This window comes from Strongylocentrotus purpuratus, unplaced genomic scaffold (assembly GCF_000002235.5).
Source record: "Strongylocentrotus purpuratus isolate Spur 01 unplaced genomic scaffold, Spur_5.0 spur5_scaffold_6, whole genome shotgun sequence".
NCBI lineage: Eukaryota > Metazoa > Echinodermata > Echinoidea > Camarodonta > Strongylocentrotidae > Strongylocentrotus > Strongylocentrotus purpuratus.
Window position 1 is genome coordinate 46,390,691 of NW_022145612.1, and position 22,384 is coordinate 46,413,074.

General features: G+C 38.6%; 1 protein-coding gene across 1 annotated transcript; it reads right to left on the bottom strand.

Annotated features, from left to right (window-relative positions):
• Positions 1-210: 210 nt before the first annotated feature.
• On the bottom strand, positions 211-13,201 carry LOC582245 (inter-alpha-trypsin inhibitor heavy chain H3). The gene is made up of 12 exons (XM_030972851.1): positions 12,634-13,201; positions 11,692-11,846; positions 10,132-10,292; positions 9,335-9,445; positions 8,158-8,296; positions 6,587-6,844; positions 5,976-6,092; positions 4,573-4,744; positions 3,551-4,182; positions 2,414-2,759; positions 1,022-1,102; positions 211-379 (listed from the first exon to the last, which is right to left on the bottom strand). The coding sequence occupies exons 1-12, from the start codon at positions 12,755-12,757 to the stop codon at positions 291-293; spliced, it is 2,385 nt and encodes a 794-aa protein (XP_030828711.1). The 5' UTR covers positions 12,758-13,201; the 3' UTR covers positions 211-290.
• Positions 13,202-22,384: the final 9,183 nt, after the last annotated feature.

The window sequence follows — 22,384 nt, forward strand, 5'->3', positions numbered from 1 at the left end:
AATGTAATTAACCCTTGAAAATACATGTTGACATACGAGTCCAAATATTAGAGGAGAATTATTTAAGTGATATTTTATGCAATTAAATTCATGTGAAATCATCCCTCTCAGTAGCTTATATTGATGACAGGGGAAGGGAGCGTCTTATTTAGAATAACAATATTTTATACGAAATGAATAGTTGTCGTTTTCCTGTATCTTTTATGGGTGTTTTTTTTTAATTCTAAGGTCATTCATAAAGCTAGAGATCTGGCAAGGAAAATTATATTGATGTTATAGGTAAGGAAATATTACTCACAGAAAGATGATGCGACGGGCGGCGGCTTTGGAACGGACTGTGGAATCGACTGTCGACTCAACGGTCGAATAAACTGTGGTCCTTTGGAGAATTTGGAATTTTAAAAGTGTTTTAAGAGAGAAATTCCATTTGAAGGCATTCAACCTATTTTAAAATATAATTATAGTGGCATATAGAACGCCCTGATCAACACGAATGTTTTTTCTTCTTCTTTCATAGGGGCCTTCAACAATCTCTGTAAGACGTGAATAAGCCCCGTGATAATGTTGTCTACGATATTTAATTTCCTCTCATCGTATCCTACCCTGTCCGAAGCCTTTCTGCTAAAAAATATTAATTTTTCAAGGTTAGGGTAACGACTTTATATAGAATTTAAGTGTATTTCAGTTTTCATCAGTTTGGCATTGCTCGCTCAAAGGTGCTCCATGTAATTAGACCTTGGAAAAACATGTTGACATATACAAGTCCAAATATTAGGGGAAAATTGTTTAAAAGTGATATTTTATGCAATCAAATTCCTTTAAAATCTTTCCTCTCAGTAGCTTATATTGATGACAGGAGAAGGGGGATCTTATTTAAAATAATACTATTTTACACGAAATGAATAGTTGTAGTTTTCCTGTATCTTTTATGGGTGTTTTTTTAATTCTAAGGTCATTCATAAAGCTAGAGATTTGGCCAAAAAAATTATATTGATGTTATAGGTAAGGAAATATTACTCACTGAAAGATGATACGACAGGCGCCGGGTTTGGAACGGACTGTGGAATCGACTGCCGACTCAGCGGTGGAATAAACTGTGGTTCTTTGGAGAATTTGGAATTTTAAAAGTGTTTTAAGAGAGAAATTACATTTGAATGCATTCAACGTATTTTAAAATATAATTATTGTGGCATATAGAACGCCCTGATCAACACGAATGTTTGTTTTTCTTCCATAGGGGCCTTCAACAATCTCTGTAAGACTTGAATAAGCCCCGTGATAATGTTGTCTACGATTTTCAATTTTCTCTAATCATATCCTTAACTGAAACCCTGTCTGTAGCTTTTCCACAAAAAAATAATATTATTTTTCACGAAATGAATGGTTGTAATTTTCCTTTATTAAGTTTTAAGGTTTTTTTTTTAATTCTAAGGCCATTTATAAGTTAGATAAAAAATCAACTGCTTTCAATGAAAACTGAAAAACAGTACTTTCATGGTTGATGCTACATAAATGCACTGCTTTGCTTTTCATTTTAGTACTCTGATAGGCTAGATACGATGTAGATGAAATAATTATGTCTTTTTTGTAGCTCATCATTACTTAATTACTGTGTTAGGTGACTCTATAGGTGCGGTTATCCTTTATGCCGCATTCACACTAACATTTCAGGTAAAATTGACCAAACAGGAGGGTACTAATTACGATTGTGTCCGACAAATTTCGGGACATCTTTATGGCTAATAAGGGTAATGTTTTACCTAATGATGACCAGCTTTTTTGTAAAATGATCAACAACAACAACGAATTGCCGAAGTTGGGTCTGTACGCTTGGTTAAAGTCAGTTAGGCACAAAGTTTCCCTCATTATATTGGACAATATTCTACCCGACATTTTTATAGTCTATACATCTACGTAAAAAGACCATTTTATGTAAACACAAGAGATAGAGCACAAAAAGTCCTGCGTGTAACGAACTTTTATTAAACACTAGACCATTATTGTGTTGATCTTTTAAAGGGGAAAGTCCACCCTAATATTAACTTGGTTTTGATAGAAGCAGAAAAATGAGAGGAGCCGGTCAATGAAAGTTTGAGCAAATTCCGATTACAAATGATAAAGTTATGAATTGTTGAAGTTACTATCAACAAAACACAGATTGGCAACTCTGTGACGTATTTTGCGAGCTCCCCTCCAATTTGGTCTGTACATAAAATTTCATAAACTTTCATTTTCTTCATTACTGATGACAGAATACATTTTTTCCATACAGCAGGGGTTGTCAAAAAAGTTGTGATTTGTTGATAGTAACTTTAACAATTCATAACTTTCATTTTTTTCTGTTTCTATTAAAACCAACTTAATATCAGGGTGGACTTCCCCTTTAATAATCTGTGTCTGATCTTTGCCTTACTCGTTCTAAGGGAAACTCCAGAAGTTCCCTTGGGTCTGGGTCTAGGAACACTTTGGAGAGCGATATTTGAAGATGACTGGCTCTGCATATCAGCGCTCAGGACCTCGAGTTCACCATCTCCATGGATATCGGTGTCATTGACATCGGGTTTGACCACCAGGAGAGAGGTCAGAGGTGTGACGAAATGGTATTTGAGCGAGAGGTTGAGGGCCCGTTCGGAGAGCGCCGCCTTTGTTTCACGATCGTCTACTGTCTTTCGTTGATCGAGAAGTTTCTTGATGGTGAGGTAAGCCCAGAGACGTTGAGCGAAGTCATCCACTTCATGACGACGTAGAGGGTGCTCTCTCTGTGTGTGATTGACCAAGTTCAGAAAATAAAGTGTTACTATTTATTTTCGTATAATGTACCGAATTTCGAGTTATTCACATATTTTTATAAGTTAATTTTTGGTACAGTGTACCGAATTGGTACAATGTACCCAATTTGGAACAATGTGACAATTTCGGCACAATGTATCAATTTCGGTATCCCGTTTGCAATGACATACTCACAAAAATTAATGTCGGTACGATGTACCAAGTATAATGTACACATTCTCACATCGATATGAAATTATGTCTGCTTATAGTTCAAATTGTAAATATGTAAGTAAGATAAGACGGTATATTAAAAACTATGATGGTGGAAAATATCCCCGAATAATTGCCCAAATAATATTGCTAGTATCGGGTAGTCACACGTTACTCGCACTGGTCTTAGCAATTTTATTTTAAAAATTCTCTTTGAAACTAATATTGAATATTTTGTCTCACTACGACACCTCAATTTTCTACCGATCCCTATATTTATACCTCCCGACAATGTATACCGCCTTCATTGTGCAATATTGGTGCAAACAAAAACTTACCTACGCTTAGTGTATTTGAAGGAGAGGCGGGTGGGCGGGGGGGGGGGGGGGAAATATTTTTTCCTTTACAAATTTCCTACGGAAAAAATGAACTGCAGCCTTATACTAATGTAGAAAGATTCTCAAAAGACTTTTTTTTTCTTCTTCAAATTATTATTTTGTGCGATGCCCCCCCCCCCCCTCTTAACGCATACTAGGGTCCTCATTGATACCTGCTTGCCACTGCTTACCTCTATCGGTGTGGACGTGTTGAACATGATGTCGACATCGAGGGACTGCCCGGTGATGAAGACAGACAGGTCACCGTATACGTAGCTGCCTCCTTCATTTCCATCCCCAATCGAAATCGTGCCCGGATGTTGGGCTGTAGGTAAGATGGTTTCGTTCGAGGAATTCCAAACGGCATAGATGACGTCATCTTTTAGCTTTCCCGCCACTGTGATTTCAGTGCCGTCAAAGTAAGCCATGAAATTCGACTGCGTGAGGCTGTCTTCATCCACGAGTCCGTGGCTGTATTCGAGGTTGATATTAAAGAGGAGCGGATTAGCGACTTCGTCGTAGAAACCTTTCATCTGTAAGCTCGCACTCGAGTCTTCGTAGACTTTACGAGCCAGGGCTTGGTTGGAAAGCGAGAGTTTTTCCAGAAATGAAAAGTCGACTCCGTTGCCGAAGCTGACGCTGAACAAAGACAGTCGACCATCGATTAGGTTGGTGATTCTCTGAATGATTTCAGACGTGCTCTTTACGCTGCCCGACGTCGGTTGTCCATCGGTTAGCATGATGATGAGGGGCATGGCCTCACCATTGCCGTGTTCCATCAGGAGGTCAACAGCATTCCTTAAGCCATCGTATAAGTTTGTTCCTGTGCGACAGTAAAAAAAAAATGAAGAAGAGAAGAATAAGATGTTGAAGGTGATAAAGAAGAAGAAAAAGAAGAAGAAGAAGAAGAAGGAAAAGAAAAAAAGAAAAGAAAAAAGAACAACAACATCAACAACAACAACAACAACAACAACAACAACCACAACAACAGCAAGGTCGAGAACAAGAATAGGGGAAGTAGACACTATGATTCGCATCCAATAGGGATTTTTCTCCCACTTGAAGACATCCAGTACCTGACAAATGTTACGATTTTGGGTGTTCACATGTCTTTTCGGAACCCTAGTCATGTTCAAATTTTCACATCTATAGGATATGGCAATTTCTTCATCGTACGTGCGATTGGTTTTAGTGATGTTTTGAATGCACCTACCACCACCTGCCCTTATACGGTTGACATGTCTCTTGGCTGCCGCTATGTTGTCGCTCGTAGCTTCCACCATCTGGTTGCTCCTCCACACTCGAACATCTGATTCGAAGAGTACGATGTTGATACGATCGATCGGGCGGACATCGTCCAAGATCGTAGTGAACGCTCTTTTAGTCTGTCCATGGAACGAGCAAAAATTTATTTGTCGTTTATAGTTATGACATATCTAAATTTTCGACTTTTTGACTTAATTTTTGGTACAATGTACCCAATTTGGAACAATGTGACAATTTCGGGACAATGTATCAATTTCGGTAACTCGTTTGCAATGGCAATTTGGAAAGCTTAGAACCTCTTCTTTCATTTGATGCAACTCATTATGATGTATATTTCACGCATGAGTAATTGAGAACACTTTGAATAGAGTAAACCAAAAAGTCATTTGGCGGACGGTATCTGAATTTCAAAGAGAAAATCACATTTCTAGAAAGTTCAATTTCGTTGACAATCAGCCGTAGACGAAAGACGTCATGCATGGCTGATTGTCAACGAAACGGAGTTAATTCTTTTGTCAATTCTGCATGTGGCTATGGCAGGCACCATGAAAACGAATTCGTTTGATCAAATTATGGAAATGCAAGCACTACTTTAAACAAACATAACTTTGCCATTCCTTGCTCATTTTTTCTGATTGAGGTGTCATAATTATAAAAGGGCAGAACCTCAACTTTCTAGAAATGGGATTTTCTCTTTGAAATTCAGATACAGTCCGCCACATGACTTTTTGGTTTCCTCTCTTCAAATTCATTTTGATCACTCACGCGTGAAATATGCATCATATGAGTTGCAGCAAATGAAAGAGGAGGATCTCAGCTTACCAAATATGTGTAATTTAGAAATTATAAATGTGACTGCGTTATGATAAAACAACGATAATTCTCGGTTTCGTTTTTTTTTTCTGGGACGCACTGTTCAGTATTTAACTAATGATAATAATAATAATAATAATGATAATAATAATAATACATAACATTTATAATGCGCTTCATACAATGTTTCTAAGCGCAAGAGAAAAAAGAAAGGATAAGGAAGGAAAAGTGAGAAATACTAAAGAAACATGTAAAAACATTGAATTACAAGTAAACGGCAAACAAGAATGATGGGGATTGAGTTGGAGGGGATAGCAGAATGATATAGAATGAGCAAGGGTGTGTGTGTGTGTGTGTGTGTGTGTAATATATATATATAGAGAGAGAGAGAGAGAGAGTGTGAGTGAGAGAGAGAGAGAGAGAGAAAGAGGGGTTATAATGATAATAGACACGACCAAGCATTTTATTCAAAATAATAATACCATGGTGACGCCCCACCCTCCCTGAATTGTCCGAGATCATATCGCCACTATTCACCTGATCTATTTTTCGACCACGCATTGAACCACTGACGTCGATGACGAAGACGACGTTCTTCCTCGTTTTCGGCAAACCTACCGGTGAGAAGTAGTGAACGAAGTAGCCATTGACAATCTAGAAGAAAATAATTGTTAAGGGTTTTGAAGAATCACTGCACGATCGTGCACTCTAAAGGAGTCGGTAATTTCAGTTAAAAACACTAAAATTGACAAACAAGGAGCTATGGCATTATTATTCTGGAGAATGGTGGAAAACAACAACAACAACAATAAATCCGTTTCATTAATTTATTGATTTTGATTCAAAACGCTCTTGGGAAAATTCACAATTCTGTGAAATTATAGTTATTTTCATGAATCTAAATAAAATTGAAAAGTGAAACATTTATACTTTATGTGATTACAGAAGTAGGTTGGCAATTTTTGTTAGTTTCCCACGATTTCAGTACTCTTTTGGTGTCATTATTATTCTTTATTAAATCAGTCATTGTGTTCACGGTGGTCTAGCTAAAACGAGATTACGATCATTGAAATGATTATGAACAAGTTTGAAAAAAGAGAGAATAATTTTGTTTATGGAAATCCGAGAATCATTATTGACAAACTCACCTGAAGGTGACCTGCTTTGACGTCATGCATGACGTCATACTTGATAATGAAATCTCCCATGATGCCATTGGAAGTGGTAAGTAGTCCTTCCCCTTTCGAGGCGAAGAGCACTTTGGCTGAGCGAACCTTGAGGTCAACTAGGGTCATGTCATTTAGCTTGGCTTCGTCTGACTTGTCTGCTACGGCCCAGGAAGCATTAACTTCCTTCAAACCTTGGGGTTCAGTGAGACGCGCCTCCACCCGAATGTCGGGGACCATCTAAACACACAAACAAATAAATACACAGGTAGATGTATAAATGAACCAATAAATGATCAATGAATAAAGAAAGAAAGAAATATGTAAACAAATCAATTACAGACATTACTTAATTACTTAATTTAATAATCAATAAATAAATTGATTAATTAATTCATATTTTGTAACCTATGTGAAAACTCATTATTAACCAGTAATTATAAGATTCTTATTTATCAATTGTTTATGGCACATTTAGGCCGATCTTAGATCTTTTCAAAGGGAAACGTGACAGTATTTTGTAGGTGCAAGGGGCAGTGTCATCATTGCCTCAAAACTATCGTTTCGGAGCTGTATTAACTACCTAGTATCTGAGTCAGACACGCACGAATTACCTGAAAAAGACTTTCGTTGTAGTTTTGTTGTTCTTTTTGTTGTGCGTGTTTTTCTTCATAATGTATTCATATACTTTTCAGTATAACCGACTTCATTAAAACTTAATTTGTATTATTTTGGGGGTATTTACAGAGTTTATTTCTTCATGTATTATTGGCAACCAACATCATTATTAAAGCATTTCAAAAAGCCTTACAGACCCATGGAATATTTTATTGTTTTTAGATAAAGATGGCGCTAATACAACTTTCAGATATGGGTCATGTCAAAAACAACAAAAGGTGATCAATTCGTGAGAGAGTGAGCATTGCTCAATGTATAGTGTAAAGAAGATGGCGTTAGACCGGTTTTAAAGACACAGATCGTACTCATGAAAAGATGAACTGCTCGTAAAATTGATGAAATGAAGACAGAGACAACAAGAAACGCGGCTTTATAGCGGGGCAAAATATGACTTAAATAATTCGGTAAATAATCTGCTACCGAGTAGCAGAAAATGTTCACCCCCATTAATAATTACCAACCTACGTAACGGAAAGAGGCACAGGGCGCGAGAGGTACTGACACCCTCAGATATTACAAAGAAAGACAAAATAATCTTGATCCGACGTGGTCATACTAATTAATATTAGGAACATATCCTTGACGATGTTTTACTTAATATATTGTAATTACGTGGTTGCATTTTAAAAGATTTTATCATGCATTGCATACGCAATTGCGTCGGCTGCATCAAAAGCAAACTTGTCTAGCATGATTTAAGGAATGCTGACATTTTCAACATTCTTTGGAACTTTGTTAGTGTTGAAAACAGAAGCTTTTCGGAAAATGTTGTCACTGAAAGCTATCTGAATTTTAAACAAAATATCCGACATATATAATATATATGAATATTTATTTGAGTGTAGACGAGCTTAAGTACGGATTCGTTTGCTCACCTGGCCCGGTTGGATACTGATGCGTTGTTCGAATAAACCATTTTTCCTCTTCAGCAGCTGCTCATACGTGAGATTGAAAAGGACAGAGGTTCGAGCCTCCACAGTCACAGACACAGTGAACTTGTTTTCGTCAGGTGAACTGACGAGGAAAAAACGAATATTTTGCCAAGTATGATACACAAACTTTTAGATTCGACAAAATATAGGTAATATTGCGGTTATACATTACATTCCCAAACATCCATTAAAGTAGGCGCCTGGGCAGCTTTTCACGAAAGTGAATTAAAGTTCAACTTTATCGACATCCTATTTTAACGCGTGTATTAAATTTAACCATTATTTAACATTTTTTTCAGTCGGTGAACTTGTACTTATGACGGTTTTGTGAAACGACGCCCATGGAGCGACTCTTTTTTATTGGGATGCTATAAAGGTTGCCTTGTAAACTCAAAATTTCAAAATTATCTCTTAATGAATCCTTTTAGAGGAAGGGGGTGGTGGGGCGATCACATTTTGTGTGTCCTGTCCATATACCCCTCCCCCCGGCTCCGATGTCCATGTTTTAACGGTACCTTTAAAACAAGGAATGAAGGTTGAATTGATTAATGATATTTCGCTAACAAAGTGAAAATAATATGAAATAGTGGTTATATCCGCACCATTAATCAAATACTCTAAGAGAAAACTGTGGAAAGTTATGATAATTGGACACATAAGAATCAAGTTCAAGGTAAACGCACGTGGAAATGAAAGTGTTTCAAATTTGTCAGCTTCTACCCTCAGATATTCGTTTAAAAGAAACAAAACAAACAAAAACATAATAAACAAAAAAAAAAAACAAAAACATAATAAACAAAAACAAAAAAACAAAAAAGCCCAGGAACGATGATCCGACATTACGTTCCGGGATCTATTTTGTTATATAAAAATTATGTATTCGGCAAGGGTTAGGGTTAGGATTAGGGTTGCAATCGGGTTATTATGGTTTTAAAAAAATATTCCATTAATATCAAATTCAATAAGTAAATGTTACAAAGTTTTAGTGAATAATATCGGCGTTTTATTTACAATTTACTTTATTTACAAAATTTTAAAAAAAAATAAAAAAAAGTTTTTTGCTAGGTTTATCTTGCATAGTACAGGAAACTGTCTGACCTTGGCGGAAGTAAAGACATACCTTTGTTTGACCTGTCCGGCAGTTTGACCCTTGGCTTTGGCTTCGTTGTATTCCCTCTGAGCCACGTCCTTTGGCTTCACTTCAGAGTGGTAGACGATGTCATCAATGGTCCTGAAAGTATGACGTCATTAAACACCGAGTTAGTATTATCAGAGGTCATCACTATAGACTGTTAACGTTATTTTTTCGTTATCACCTTTCTCAATGAGATTCATTGCGTTGTTGTCTTTGCATAGTTTCTTTAGAATAACATTAACATTTTATTATTGAGTAGGGGGAGGGGGTTCCCCAGGGAATAAAAACTATTAAGAAGGCCACCGAACATTGCCGATGTGAAATAGCGTCCTGCCGCTTTTTCCCCGGGCTTTTTTCATGTTTCCGTTCACCCTTAACCCTTTCTTTCTCTCTCTCTGTCTATCTATCTATCTATCTATTTATCTATATTTTTATCTATCTATCTATCTATCTTTCTATTTAACATCTTATCTATCCATCTTTCTTCTTTCTTAATTCCTCCACCCCTCTCTCTCTCTCTCTCTCTCTCTCGTCATTCATTTGGGAGCGCATGCGTTCGTGCTCTCCGCACCTTCTTCGCTGAAAATATACATACAATATATAGTGCAACCACATTTTCTGCTAAGAAAAAGCGGGTTGAAAATTGTATCTATACTTTTTTTCTTACACTATCTAATCAATAGGATATCATGAACAAATATAAAAATTATAGCGTCGTTTTAATGTCTGATTGAAATTGTTTAGTAAGATGTCGCTTATGATCGTGATGATAGTAGACTTACATGGAGAATGCGCTAATGAAGGCATCCTCTGGAAGGCTGATTGTAAACTTGGCCTCAGCTGCTTTCCAAGCCAGGTTCTTAAGCTTGCTTCGAACCTCTGTACTTGCAAAGCGAGACATTATCTTGGACAGTACAGCCAGCCTGACTACCTCCGGCTTGGTCTGCAAGAAAAGGGCATTTAGAGCAAGGCCTTGGTTATAGTTGATGATGGGGGGGGGGGGGGCAGACAGAACTTTGCCATATGATAACAATACAATACGATAAAGTGTACAAGGGTTATAGACGGTGAAGCTCCGGACTAAAATTCGCCCTGGAAATGTCGATTCAACAGGCTCATTCTGCCTTCGTTCAAGACCCTCCGCCCAAAATCAAGTCAAAATCAGTCCTGCGGGAATTTACATCCCCCTGCTGGCACTAATGATTGGGGGCGGGGCTGGAAGGTCACAACAAACATTTTTGTTCTCTTTTAAAACCAGTACGCCATACTTGTGTACATTACAAATAAATAAATACAAGTGTATGACCCCTTTCGCACTGCCGACCAAACAGGCATCTGGAAAATCTGATAATCTTGTGTGGGTCAGTTTATTTTTTACCTTAAAAATGCGATAACTAATGTCCTTTGTCGGACCCCACCCCCCCCCCTCCGAACTTACAAAAACCGGGAAGTATCCCTGGGAGAGGGTCGACAAGAAGGTTAGTAATCTCGATGGCGTAAAGTGGATTATGGCAAGGGAAGAAGCAGTGATATCATGAGAAACACTGGTATTATCAAGTGATGAAATGCGAGGGAGCAAGGCAAGCGAGGGTGTTGCTCCAGTCCCCCTACCCCTCCCCCCTCTCTCTCTCTCTCTCTCTCCCTCTTTCTTTTCTTTTTACCCCTATTCGATTGTAGAGGGCATGTGCTCCCAGTATTTAAGCCACTCAAATAGTTAATGGTAAAACGAACGGAAAATAGATCTATCAGAAATTATTTACAAGGAGTGTAAATGAGGAAGAAGTGAAGATGAAAAGGTAGTAGAATATCAACATGTAATGATTGTTTTTCAAACTACGGGTATCAGGAAGTCCGCTTCCTGGATTCTAATGGAAATGTCTTCCGGCATTATAGAGTGACGTTTGAGGTAAAATTAAGTGGTATATAAAGGCCTTAAAGACACGAATCTTGATGATAGGAAATCAACGTAGTAATGTTCATTAACTGAGAAAATTCCACAAAGGAATTTATCTTTGAACGTCATGAATTATTAAAAAAAGGAAAACCAAAGATAGTTTAGATCCCAATCAGCAATCTGAAGCCTTAGAAACTTGATCGCATTATCGACATTATCACAAAAAGAGGGATGTAAGATTTTCTTTATTTTTAAGTAAAATATAATTGCCAAACAAGTGGACGGCTTCACAAAAATTTAGTTAAACTACAATGATCAATATTCTCTAGGAGTTTTCCCCCACATTTCTCATAATAAATTTTGTCCCACTCAATTTGTCCACTTTTATGAAAACTGACTTGTTATAAGGGTTGATATGAACTTGATCTGAAATCATTTAAAGGCTTACCGCTAATTGTGGAGACTCGGTGACGAGGTCTTCATCATCGGTGAGTCCTGATAGAGGTCCCGATAGAGGTCCAGATCCCGATCCTGATGGGGACAACCCCCTCTCCTCTCGATCCAGGATCTCATCATCTCCATACCCGTATTCGGCTCGTTGTACTATAAAGAGGAAAGATATAGGGCGAGAGAGAGAGAGAGAGAGAGAGGGAGAGAGAGAGAGAGAGAGAGAGGGGGGAAAAGAGAGAGAGAGAGAGAGAGAGAGGGGGAGGGAGAAGAGAGAGAGAGAGAGAGAGAGAGAGTGAATAAGAGAGGGTGAGAAAAAGAGATTGGAGAGAGAGAAAAGGAGATGAAAAAGAGAGGGGGAAATAAAAGAGAGAGAAAGAAGAAGGGAGAGAAGGAGAGAGAGAGAGAGAGAGAGAGAGAGAGAGAGAGAGAAATCAATGTATAACCACGAAACAGCTGCAAAGGTGTTTTTTTTTATAGGGAATACGTTTTTGCAAGTTGTAGACAAATTCAAATATGCATGTCGTCTGGTTGCAACGTTTTGTATTACAAGAGTTTGTGGATTCTTATCAAACGCAGCTTTTACTTTCTTATGTAGCAGAACAACAATAATTATTTTTTAAATAAGATATGATTCTATAATAATGTGCGAAAAATTTCGGTTTGTCATTTTCGTTATCACGAAGTTTATCCCAAATAAAATGGGCAGCTAATTGCTTCAAGTAATTCTGACCTCATATTGGATAGCATCCGCGAAAATAGAATACTGTCGGTGCAATTTAACTGAATACACGAGAAGGCAAATTGTAACCATAGACCGTCCAATCCAATCTCTCTTCTCTCGTCGAGATTTTAAACAGTATACAAAATGAATCGAAATAACAATTACAGAATGATTTAAGGGCATTGCCTACTTGAAATCAAGCAATGTTGGTATACGTACTTTGAGGTAGCAGGACTGCTGTCATATCACCCAACTCTGCATGGTTGAGTAGACCTGTTGGAAGACACGTACTCGTACCGATGAAAGCGAGCACGAAGGCAACAACGACCACGCCTTTATTCATCGCGTTTTCTTCGCTCAACACTCGATGTCCTCCGAAAAGAGCGGCTGGATGTCACTTTTCAGGTCCAAACCCAATATCGGTTCTAATTAGGTGTTCGAATGGTGTGGTACGCGTAGTTTCAGACCGCAAAAAGACGACTGATGTTTCGACTTTCGAAGGACCGTATAAGTACTGGGATTCCTCAGTTAGCGGATATCATGGATTTGTTGGTATTTATAAAGGGTTCTTGAGGGGAAAAACCCTGTTTTATTTCTAATATTAACTGAAAGTTTAAAAAATGTCACTTTCATCTGTTCGACCGTGTAAAAAATCACCACAAATTGTCATTTTGCCATATCGTTCTGATTTGACATAATAAAGTGATTAAAATGAATAATTTGGATGTACTTCCGAATAAATAATTAATTTTGTGGGTGTAGAAATGCCCCTCAATTTGATAATTCCTCTATGACCCATCCAAAACACCTGCTTCTCCATATTATGCACCTTTTTGAAATTGTAAATCAGATTAAGGACAACTGTCCCCAGGATTGTCACCCTGTTCAATAACTACCCCTTTTGTATAACTACTTTAACTAGAACTAGAACTATTTCGTACAAATATATTACCCCAATAATTCGTCTAAAAGAACTACACCTACCCCTACAACATTTAAACCCCACAATGGGTTAATGTTTTATGTCGGTACTTATCCCGGGAGTTATATCTAATTACTCCCTGTCTTTTTACTTATGTTGGGGTAATTTGGATTATTTTTAATTGTTAGTTGTCCGGGGGTCTATGTCCTTGTTGTTCGGACATACCAAGGGAAGGGGCAGTCAACCTGATGTGAGTATTACACAAGACTAAACGGTTTCGTGTTATTTATTTTTTTTGGTTTCGTGTTATTTATGTTTTTATCACAGTTCTCAAAAAAGATAAATGAACATTTTGGATCGAGTTGTCTTTACTACAGTGCGTATCGAAAAAAGTATACCGAACTTTGAAAGATTCCCATTTAAAAGTAGCTACCTGTGTTCCAATAAATTATATTTCAACTTAAATATTAACCAAATTCTGTCTAATGATATCTTATTCATAACTTTGCTGCCCCAGATGACTGGGCAGCATCCTTTACAAAAAGTATTGTCAAAATCCTCTTGTACCAAGTTTGGGCTAAAACAATGAATATGGGTTAAAAGCCCTTACGCATTGGTGTTTCAGTTCGAAAAAAATTGCTGACTTATTCCCATTCATTGTGTATTTGTGTACACATATGAAATAGAAAAGGGGACAATGTCAACTCAGACTGAAGACATGGCTCATTTACAAGGACAATTTATGATGTTTTCTTTGTCATCACAGCACACTCTTGGCTCCTTTCGGATTCCTTGTTTAAGGTAAGCCGTGTCATCAACTCATTCGAAATGGACAAAGCTTAGTGGGTTTGCTTTTCTCATGACAGTCTGTCAATATATTGCGTAGTTATCAACATGTAAACTTTAGAATTCCGACAATTGGTATTATTCCCTTTGAAAAAATCCTCAAATCTGGAGCCCTTCTAACCCCTTTTTTCGGATTAATCAGCAACGTTGGCCTGACACCTCAATTAAAATAGTCTAGCGATGCCACTATTGCAGACGTTGAACACTTATTTTTCGTGGAAGCCCGGTCGACTTCGTTCGTTATCTTTAGACCTCCCTATCTACAGACCAAGTTGACACAGGCCAAAAGACCTATGGGAGGAAGGAAGGAAGAAAGAAAGATAGCCCCAAACCTCATATCCTGGAGTCCCCGAAGGGCATAGGTTTATCATGTTAGTTATTCCTAGTCAATATAACTCTTCGAATCAGTGTTCTTCTTAGCCTATACATGAAAACAAAAAAGTCATTGAAAAAACAATAAGCTTGCGTGTAGTGTGCCTAAGGATGAATTTCCCCCTTCTTCTTTTTTCAAACAAAGATGCTCATACCCCTTTGCATGTTGTGTTTGTTGGTGCAATACGATTTAAAATCTTTCCCTGGACTATCACCCTCATAACCTATCTCCAGATAGCTACACCCCAGGACAGTTACCCCGGACATCCATCCTCTAGGAAAAACACTCTCGGGACAATTTATCCCAGTTATCAGTTGCCCGTGGTGATTGTCCAAGCATGTGGAAGAGTCTATGGTCCAAATAGTAGAGGTGTCGTGGTATAGTGGTTCATTCACTTGACTCTCAATCGAAGGGTCAGGGTTCGAATCCCACCCTGGCACCAACGTTACATTTTCTATGTAAGCCTCCCCCTCCAAACTCTTAAAATAAATGTTTCTCACGATTCTCTCGATTGTTTGTAGGAGATAATTCTGAAAATATGGGTAAATTGAAGACATATTATAAGTAGTTTTCGAGGCGAACGCGCGCTAACGCCCTTCTGCCAGCCGTGCGACGATATTAAGTCAACTAAAGATGGCGCAGTATAATATTCGATTCGGGACAGCATTACGCATCAATGTATTCGTTCTAAACAATGAAGGGATTGTGAGGCTTCAACTCTTTTCTTTTTCTTAATACATATATCTACAATCTGTTTGTTACTTTCATTTTACTGTACATTTCATGATGAAGAGCAAAACATTATTGAGCCATCACAAATCGATTTAACATTCCAAAAATTATAATGGAGCTGGATCATTTTTCCCTGTCAATAAGTTTTTGACCAATTTGACTGCCCTTAATGACAAAATTAAGCAATATACGGGGAAAAACACATAAACAAGGAGAAACTAACTATGAGAATATTATAGTATGAAGTGCTGGAATGGTTTATGTGAATGGGAATTTGTGCACTTTGGCAGTTGCTTGCTATTGTTTTATTGCTGTTGTCAAATGGGGATGCCATATTCATAATCGCCGCATCAAGGATACCATTACCTGACTCTTGAATCTTGATCTGTCAATAGGCCCTTTTCAAGTGTAATGCACAAATCTTTCTTAATAAAATACCTTGTTGAAACTTATTTCATTCCCCTGATACGAATAATTGTATGTCAATATTCATAATGCTAATTGCATATATTACTGTGTTGTTAGATAGAAAAATCCATAGCCCCGAATTCACAAAGGAGGTTTGTCGACAAACGTCCTTTTGTTTCGCCAAACCTCCTTTTGTTTTTTACAAACCAGGTTTGTAAAAAACGCGTAAAAACGAGTCATATGACGTACGAAAACCAAGGTTTGTCGACAAACCTCCTTTGTGAATTCGAGCCTATAATGTTTGTCCTACCCAGGAACAACCAATGCATGCGATTTGAATTCTGACTATTGAGATACATTTATTCGTAAAAGGTGAATGAAACGATTCGTATCGAGGCGCTTCACAAAGGCATATGCATAAATTTGGTTACATTAGGAAACTGGCCTAGCTGCAACACAAACGACAGAAAGACGATCAGTGTAGTTCGACATAGGTAACCAGAGCAGGAAAATAAAAGGTAGAACAGTCGTTTTAAACCGTATCCGGACACCTATCCCCTGGACATCCACCCCCGGATCACCACCCCCAGTCAACTACCCCCTAGGACAACTACCCCTAGGGCAACCAGTGGCGTACCTGGGGTACTCCGTCAGGGGGGGGCAAGCGACCGAAACAAACAAAAAAGGCGATGCTAATTTTCACTTCTTTCGAGCGAGCGAGCAAAAAAAATCTTTAAGTAACGTTTGGTATATAAACTGGTATTGTTGCAAGTTGGGGGTAGGAACATTCACTTGTTAGCGACGTTAATTTCATTTTTTTTGCAAACGAGCGTAGCGAGCAAGAAAAAAATCACTTCTTTTTAATAATTGCCACTTAACTCTCTTAATTTCTAGGACTTATTTTAAAGTCCAAAGAATTTATTCTAAATCCAAGGGGACTTGGGACAGTGACAATTGTCACTGTCCCAAGTCCCCTTGGATTTAAAATAAGTCCTAGAAATTAGGAGAGTAAACTTGGTTCAATTGTCCCATGCAGGGCGCGGGAACAATATTGTGTTAAGGCTAATTTTATACCCATTTTAGCTAGCGAGCGAAAATACATCTTTCTCTCAATGAATTGCTATATAAAATTTGTTTCATTGTTGCAGGTCGGGGGCGGGCACAATTGTGTTTAAGGCAATGTCAATCCCATTTTGGCGGGCAGGCAACCCCTTACATTTCTCTTTTTAATGAAATTGTAGCAGGTTAGTGGTGGGCACATAATTCCACGAGCTAGCGAGCGTAGCGAGCGAGCGAAAAAAAATCACTTCTCTTTTATAGGGAAAATATGGTACATAAAACTTGGGTTCATTGTTCCATGTCAGGGACGTGATTATTAAAAGCGGTGTTATTTCTATTTTGGCCAGCGAGCGTAGCGAGCGAGCGAAAAAAAAATCACTTCTCTTTTATAGGGAAAATATGGTACATAAACTTGGGTTCATTGTTCCATGTCAGGGACGTGACTATTAAAAGCGGTGTTATTTCTATTTTGGCGAGCGAGCGTAGCGAGCGAGCAAAATTTTTGTAATGATAGTTGGTTCATAAATTTCAGATTTTTTTGTTGCAGGGCAGGGCTTACACAATCATGTCTAAGGTGATGTTAATTCCGTTTTGGCGAGCACGAGCACACCAAAACTTCTTTGAATAACGTTTGGTACATAATTATTAACTGGTTGTTGCAGGTTGGGCCGGGCACGTTAGCGGTGTCAATTCCATTTTGGCGAGCGAGCATAGCGAGCAAGCAAAAACAAAAATTCTCTTTTAATAGAAATTAATAAATAAACATGTTTTTATTGGTGCAGGTCAGGATGGACGCAATCACGTTCAACGCGATTCAATTCCTTTTTGGCGAGAGGGCGAAAAAACTCTTCCATTTTTGATTATATTGTTGTAGGTCAAGGGTGGGCACAATTGTTTCCAAAGCAATGTCTATTCATTTTATTCGCGAGCGAGTGTAGCGAGCGAGAAAAATGAATTAGTCTCTTTTAGTAACATTTGGTACATACATTGTGTGCTATTGTTGCCATGGTTGCAGGTCGGGGCAGGCACAATTGTATTCTAGGCAATGCTAATCCTTTTCTTTTTTCAGGGGGACGAGCAAGTGAAAACATTTAATACAAAATAGGCTAGCAAGCAGTTCGCGCCAGCGAAGAGTTTCGAATTTGTTATATCACTTATATTTTCCTATTTTCATTTGTCTTAATTTTTCAGGGCCGTATGCGGAATATTTTTCTGGTGGGGGAGGGGGAAAGATGCGTTAAAAGTTTTCGAAGAATCTCAAAAGCAAAAGGAGTGAAGGGAGTTCGAGCGACCGAACTAGTCATGAGGGTACTTTTGCATTTTCAAAAGTAGAATTGAAGGATTTGGTATAGGCCTACACTACATTTTCAGGAAAAAAACTGTACGTTTTCAAAATATCTGGGGTCAACTGCCCCCCCCCCCCTGTTGCGTACGGCCATGGTCTTTTTTTTTTAATTTCCCCATTTTTTTTCCTTTCCTTTTCATTTCCCTTTTTCTTCCTTTTCTCTTCTACTTCCTTTTTTCTTTCCTTTTCCTTTTTTTCCTTTTTTCTCTTTCTTTCGTTTTTTTTCTTCCCTTTTCCTTTTTTCTTTTTCTTTCCTTTCCTTTCTTTTCTTTTCTTTCCCCTTTTTCTTTTTTTCCCCTGGAGCCCGTCAGGGGGGCACTCTGCCCCCCCTGCCCCCCCATAGGTACGCCAGTGGCAACCACCCTCTAGGACGACAAGCCCCCCCCCCGGGACAACTACCTACGGACAACTACCCCAGACAACTTCCCCTAGAACAACTACCCCCGGACAACTTCCCCGGACTACTACCCCAGACAACTACCCCCTAGGATAGTTGTCCTAGAGGATGGTTGTCGTAGGGGTAGTTGTCTGGGGGTAGTTGTCCTAGGGGTAGTTGTCCGGGGGTAGTTGTCCGGGGGTAGTTATCGTAGGAGTAGTTGTCCCGGGGGTTGGTCGTTCTAGAGGGTGGTTGCCCTAGGGGGTAGTTGTACTAGGGGGTAGTTGTCCTAGGGGGTAGGTGACTGGGGGTGGTTATCCGGGGGCGGATGGACAGGGGTAGGAGTCCTAGAACCATTTTAAACAAATGGAAGATGATTCAATTGTTATGGGTTCGAACTAACATTTAAAGCATGGCCGGTAATCACGGAAACCTCATTTAACTCCAGGCATTTCCTTTGGTCAATACCGCAAATCGTTTGGGACTTCCCGAGATTCTCTCCCTCTCTCATTCCCTCTCATTATATCTGTCTGACTCTCTGACGCCGTCTCCCCCTTTTCCTTCTTTAATTCTGTCTGCTTTCGGTATATTTTTCTCTTTCTGTCCTCTTTCAATGACAGAAGAAAATGAGGGAGTAAGTATATGCGGTCAGTGTCCTTATGTTTTGTTTATGCCCGTCCCTTTGTATAGATCCCCAGCTCTTCATAATTATCTGACCGGTGGGGGAGGGGTTATTTCTTTTACATGGGGCAGTGCGTGGTTTTTTGCGTTCAAGCAGAGGGCCGATTGTCTTCTACTGCAATCCGCTTATGATTTCAAGTGAGAGAAAAAGAACGAATGAAATAAATAAATAATAATAGTGGTAAATGAATAAATTAATGAATTAATAAAACAAGTAAAGTAAATATGTATTGATATATAGATAAGTAAACAAAGCAAGGACATAAATGAATAATGAAATACATTCAAATAAAAATATAAGCAAATAGATTTTTGTTTAATTAAAGCAGATAAATAAATAAATAAGTAAACAAATAAAGACAGCTGCATAGACGCGTCAATAGTTCAATAATCCTGACTGCCAGCCAAAATTCAAATTTTAAACTATTTAACAGTGCTAGCTCGCTATCAGTGGGTCTACAATACGAACTACAAGTTGATGATTAGGCCCACCTTTAAAGTGCGGGTTCATAGAAAATCACAAGTATGGCAAAGAGCGTATTACTAGAAACTGGTAAGCTAACAGGTGGTCATCATGCAAGTTCTCGGTCAAATACATTTCGGGTGATTTATAAAAATACAAATAAAACAACCTCCATAGCATCTGGGATATGCGAGAGATTCGCCGGAAAAATAACAATGTTTTAATGCCGTCACAATATGAACCAACCCTGCCCAAGCAGACGACATCCCATAAAGAATGAACATAATTGCAATGCTTTTATTTCTCAAATTATAATGAGTTTAGTTTATATAAATGTGATGGAATTTTACACCATTCAAAAGGGGATATGACCCCCATTCTGATAACTATATTCTTTTGTTTTTAATTACACAGGATAGGGGTAAATGAACAATATAAAAAAACACACTTTCAAATTAAAAAACCTCCGGAATAATAGCATGGACGTCATTTTGTTCCCTCTTGAAACGCCGAACATGCCGCGGTCTATGCAGCTGAAAATACAATGGCGTCTTATTTTGTTTACAAGCGACGGATTCCTTTTTTATTTTTATCCTTGCATTTTTCATCAAAATGATACCGTCCATGCACAGGGTTTAGAGTGAGGCAATAGATCAAACATTTCGCATGAGGGTATTGAAGTAAGAGAAATAACTGAAGAAAAGATGACAAAACAGGCACTGAAATTGTGTGAGATGTCATGGGACATCGTCTGCTTGTGCACATCATGTTAAACATGTGACGTCATATTTCAGCAGCGACCGGAGAGCTTTTCATGTGCTATGTCGGGGATGTATCTAAGCGTTTTGTATTTGTTAATAATCATTACTTCGAATGTTTCGAAGCATTGGCTTTTGATAACCTGGCCAATCAAAGTGTCACTTTTGCAATAATGACATTAAAGTTAGTTTTTTAAATCAATGAACTTTCTCTTTAACTAGTGGGAATAACGGAAACTACAAATTTAATGATTCTGCTGATTAGAGTGATGTGTATATTAAAAGAACAAGCCCTATTAAAAAATATATATATATAATTACCCGCATTGCTCCCTGGATGGACCACTTTGCATACCTGATACCCAGTGGCCCGCTCTATGCAATTTCTTGTTCACCCCCCCCCCACCCCATCCCCCCCCCCCTCAACGGCGTAGTTAAGAACCCTCAGCATAAGAGATCATTTTAAGGAATTTAAGTTATGTTGTAGAAGCTAATGTAAACACGTGATCAAACTTTTCCTATAGTTCACCGGTTTAGCATGAAACTAGGTTAGATTTATCATAGAGTTATCTTCCCTTCATGACGTATTTCCTAAACGTGCTAAGTCAACTTTGTAAATTGCCGAGGAAAAGTGACTGCACTGTCAAGGATGTATGTTCCTAAAAACTCACTATTACTACAAACTGACCTATATCTGCGACTTTATCTTTTACGCGTTGAAAAATTTCTTGTAAAGTCTAAAACGTAATTGTTGGCGAATGTTGACAGCCGAGGACAAGCTATTATTTTGAAGACCATTTAAAAGAAAAATCCCTTACCGTTGTCGAATGCTTTGATGATATAATTATACACGGTTCTAGGACACCTACCCTCTGGACAACCACCCCTAGGATAGCTTCCCTCTAGGACAACTACCCCCTATGACAACTACACCCTAGGGCAACCACCCTCTAGGACGACTACCCCTTAAAACAAATACCCCCAGATAACTACCCCCAGACAACTACCCCCCCAGACAACTACACCCCGAACAACTACCCCCCCCCCCCAGACAACTACCCTCTACGACAACCATCCTCTAGGACAACTACCCCGCAAATCCTTGGGGTGGATGCCCGGGGGTAGGTGTCCGAATACGTATATACACACTCACTTTTGATTCTCGGGCAAATTACTGTCCCATATAAGGCTAATGGCTCGTTTCTGACCCTGCGCCCCGCAATCCACACTCCTTACGTTGGACCACGGACCCTACCACATGCTTGGACAATGACCACGGACAACTGAAAACTGGGACAAATTGTCCCGAGAATGTTTTTTTCTAGGGGGTGGATGTCCGGGGTAACTGCCCTATATCATGTAGCTATCCGAGGAGGGGGTATTTGCAAGAGGGTGGTAGTCTCGGGAATGATTCTAAATCTTATTGAAACAAAACATATATGCAAAGTGGTATTATGAGCATCTTTGTTTGAAAAAAATGAGGGGAAATTCAACCTTAGGCACACTACACGCACGCTTACTGTTCTTTCAAGGAATTTTTGTTTTCATGTAGGCTAAGGGTTCGAAGAGTAAGTTATTTGCTCAAAAATATTCTCTATTACTCTGATAGTATTAATTTTATCGGTGATAACAAATCAAAAAAGTCCACGTATCAGTTAACAGTTTGATTATATCTAATGACTAGGAATAACTAACATGATTAATCACGATCCGATGAAACATAAAGAGAAAATGTCGCAATACCGGGACCTACAGGATATGAGGTTTTGGGCTTTCACTTTGGGGCGCCAACGCATTACACGAGTATCTTCCTTTCTTCCTTCCTTCTTTCCTTCCTATATGTATTTTGGCATGTGTTAACTTGTTCTGCAGATAGGAGGTCTAAAATATTTATATCATGAACAAATTTGACCAGGCTTCCACGACAAAATAGGTGTTCAAGTCAACCCCTTCAACAGGGCCATCGCTAGGATCTCATCAGAAAGACTGCCCCTTCACTTGGGCTAT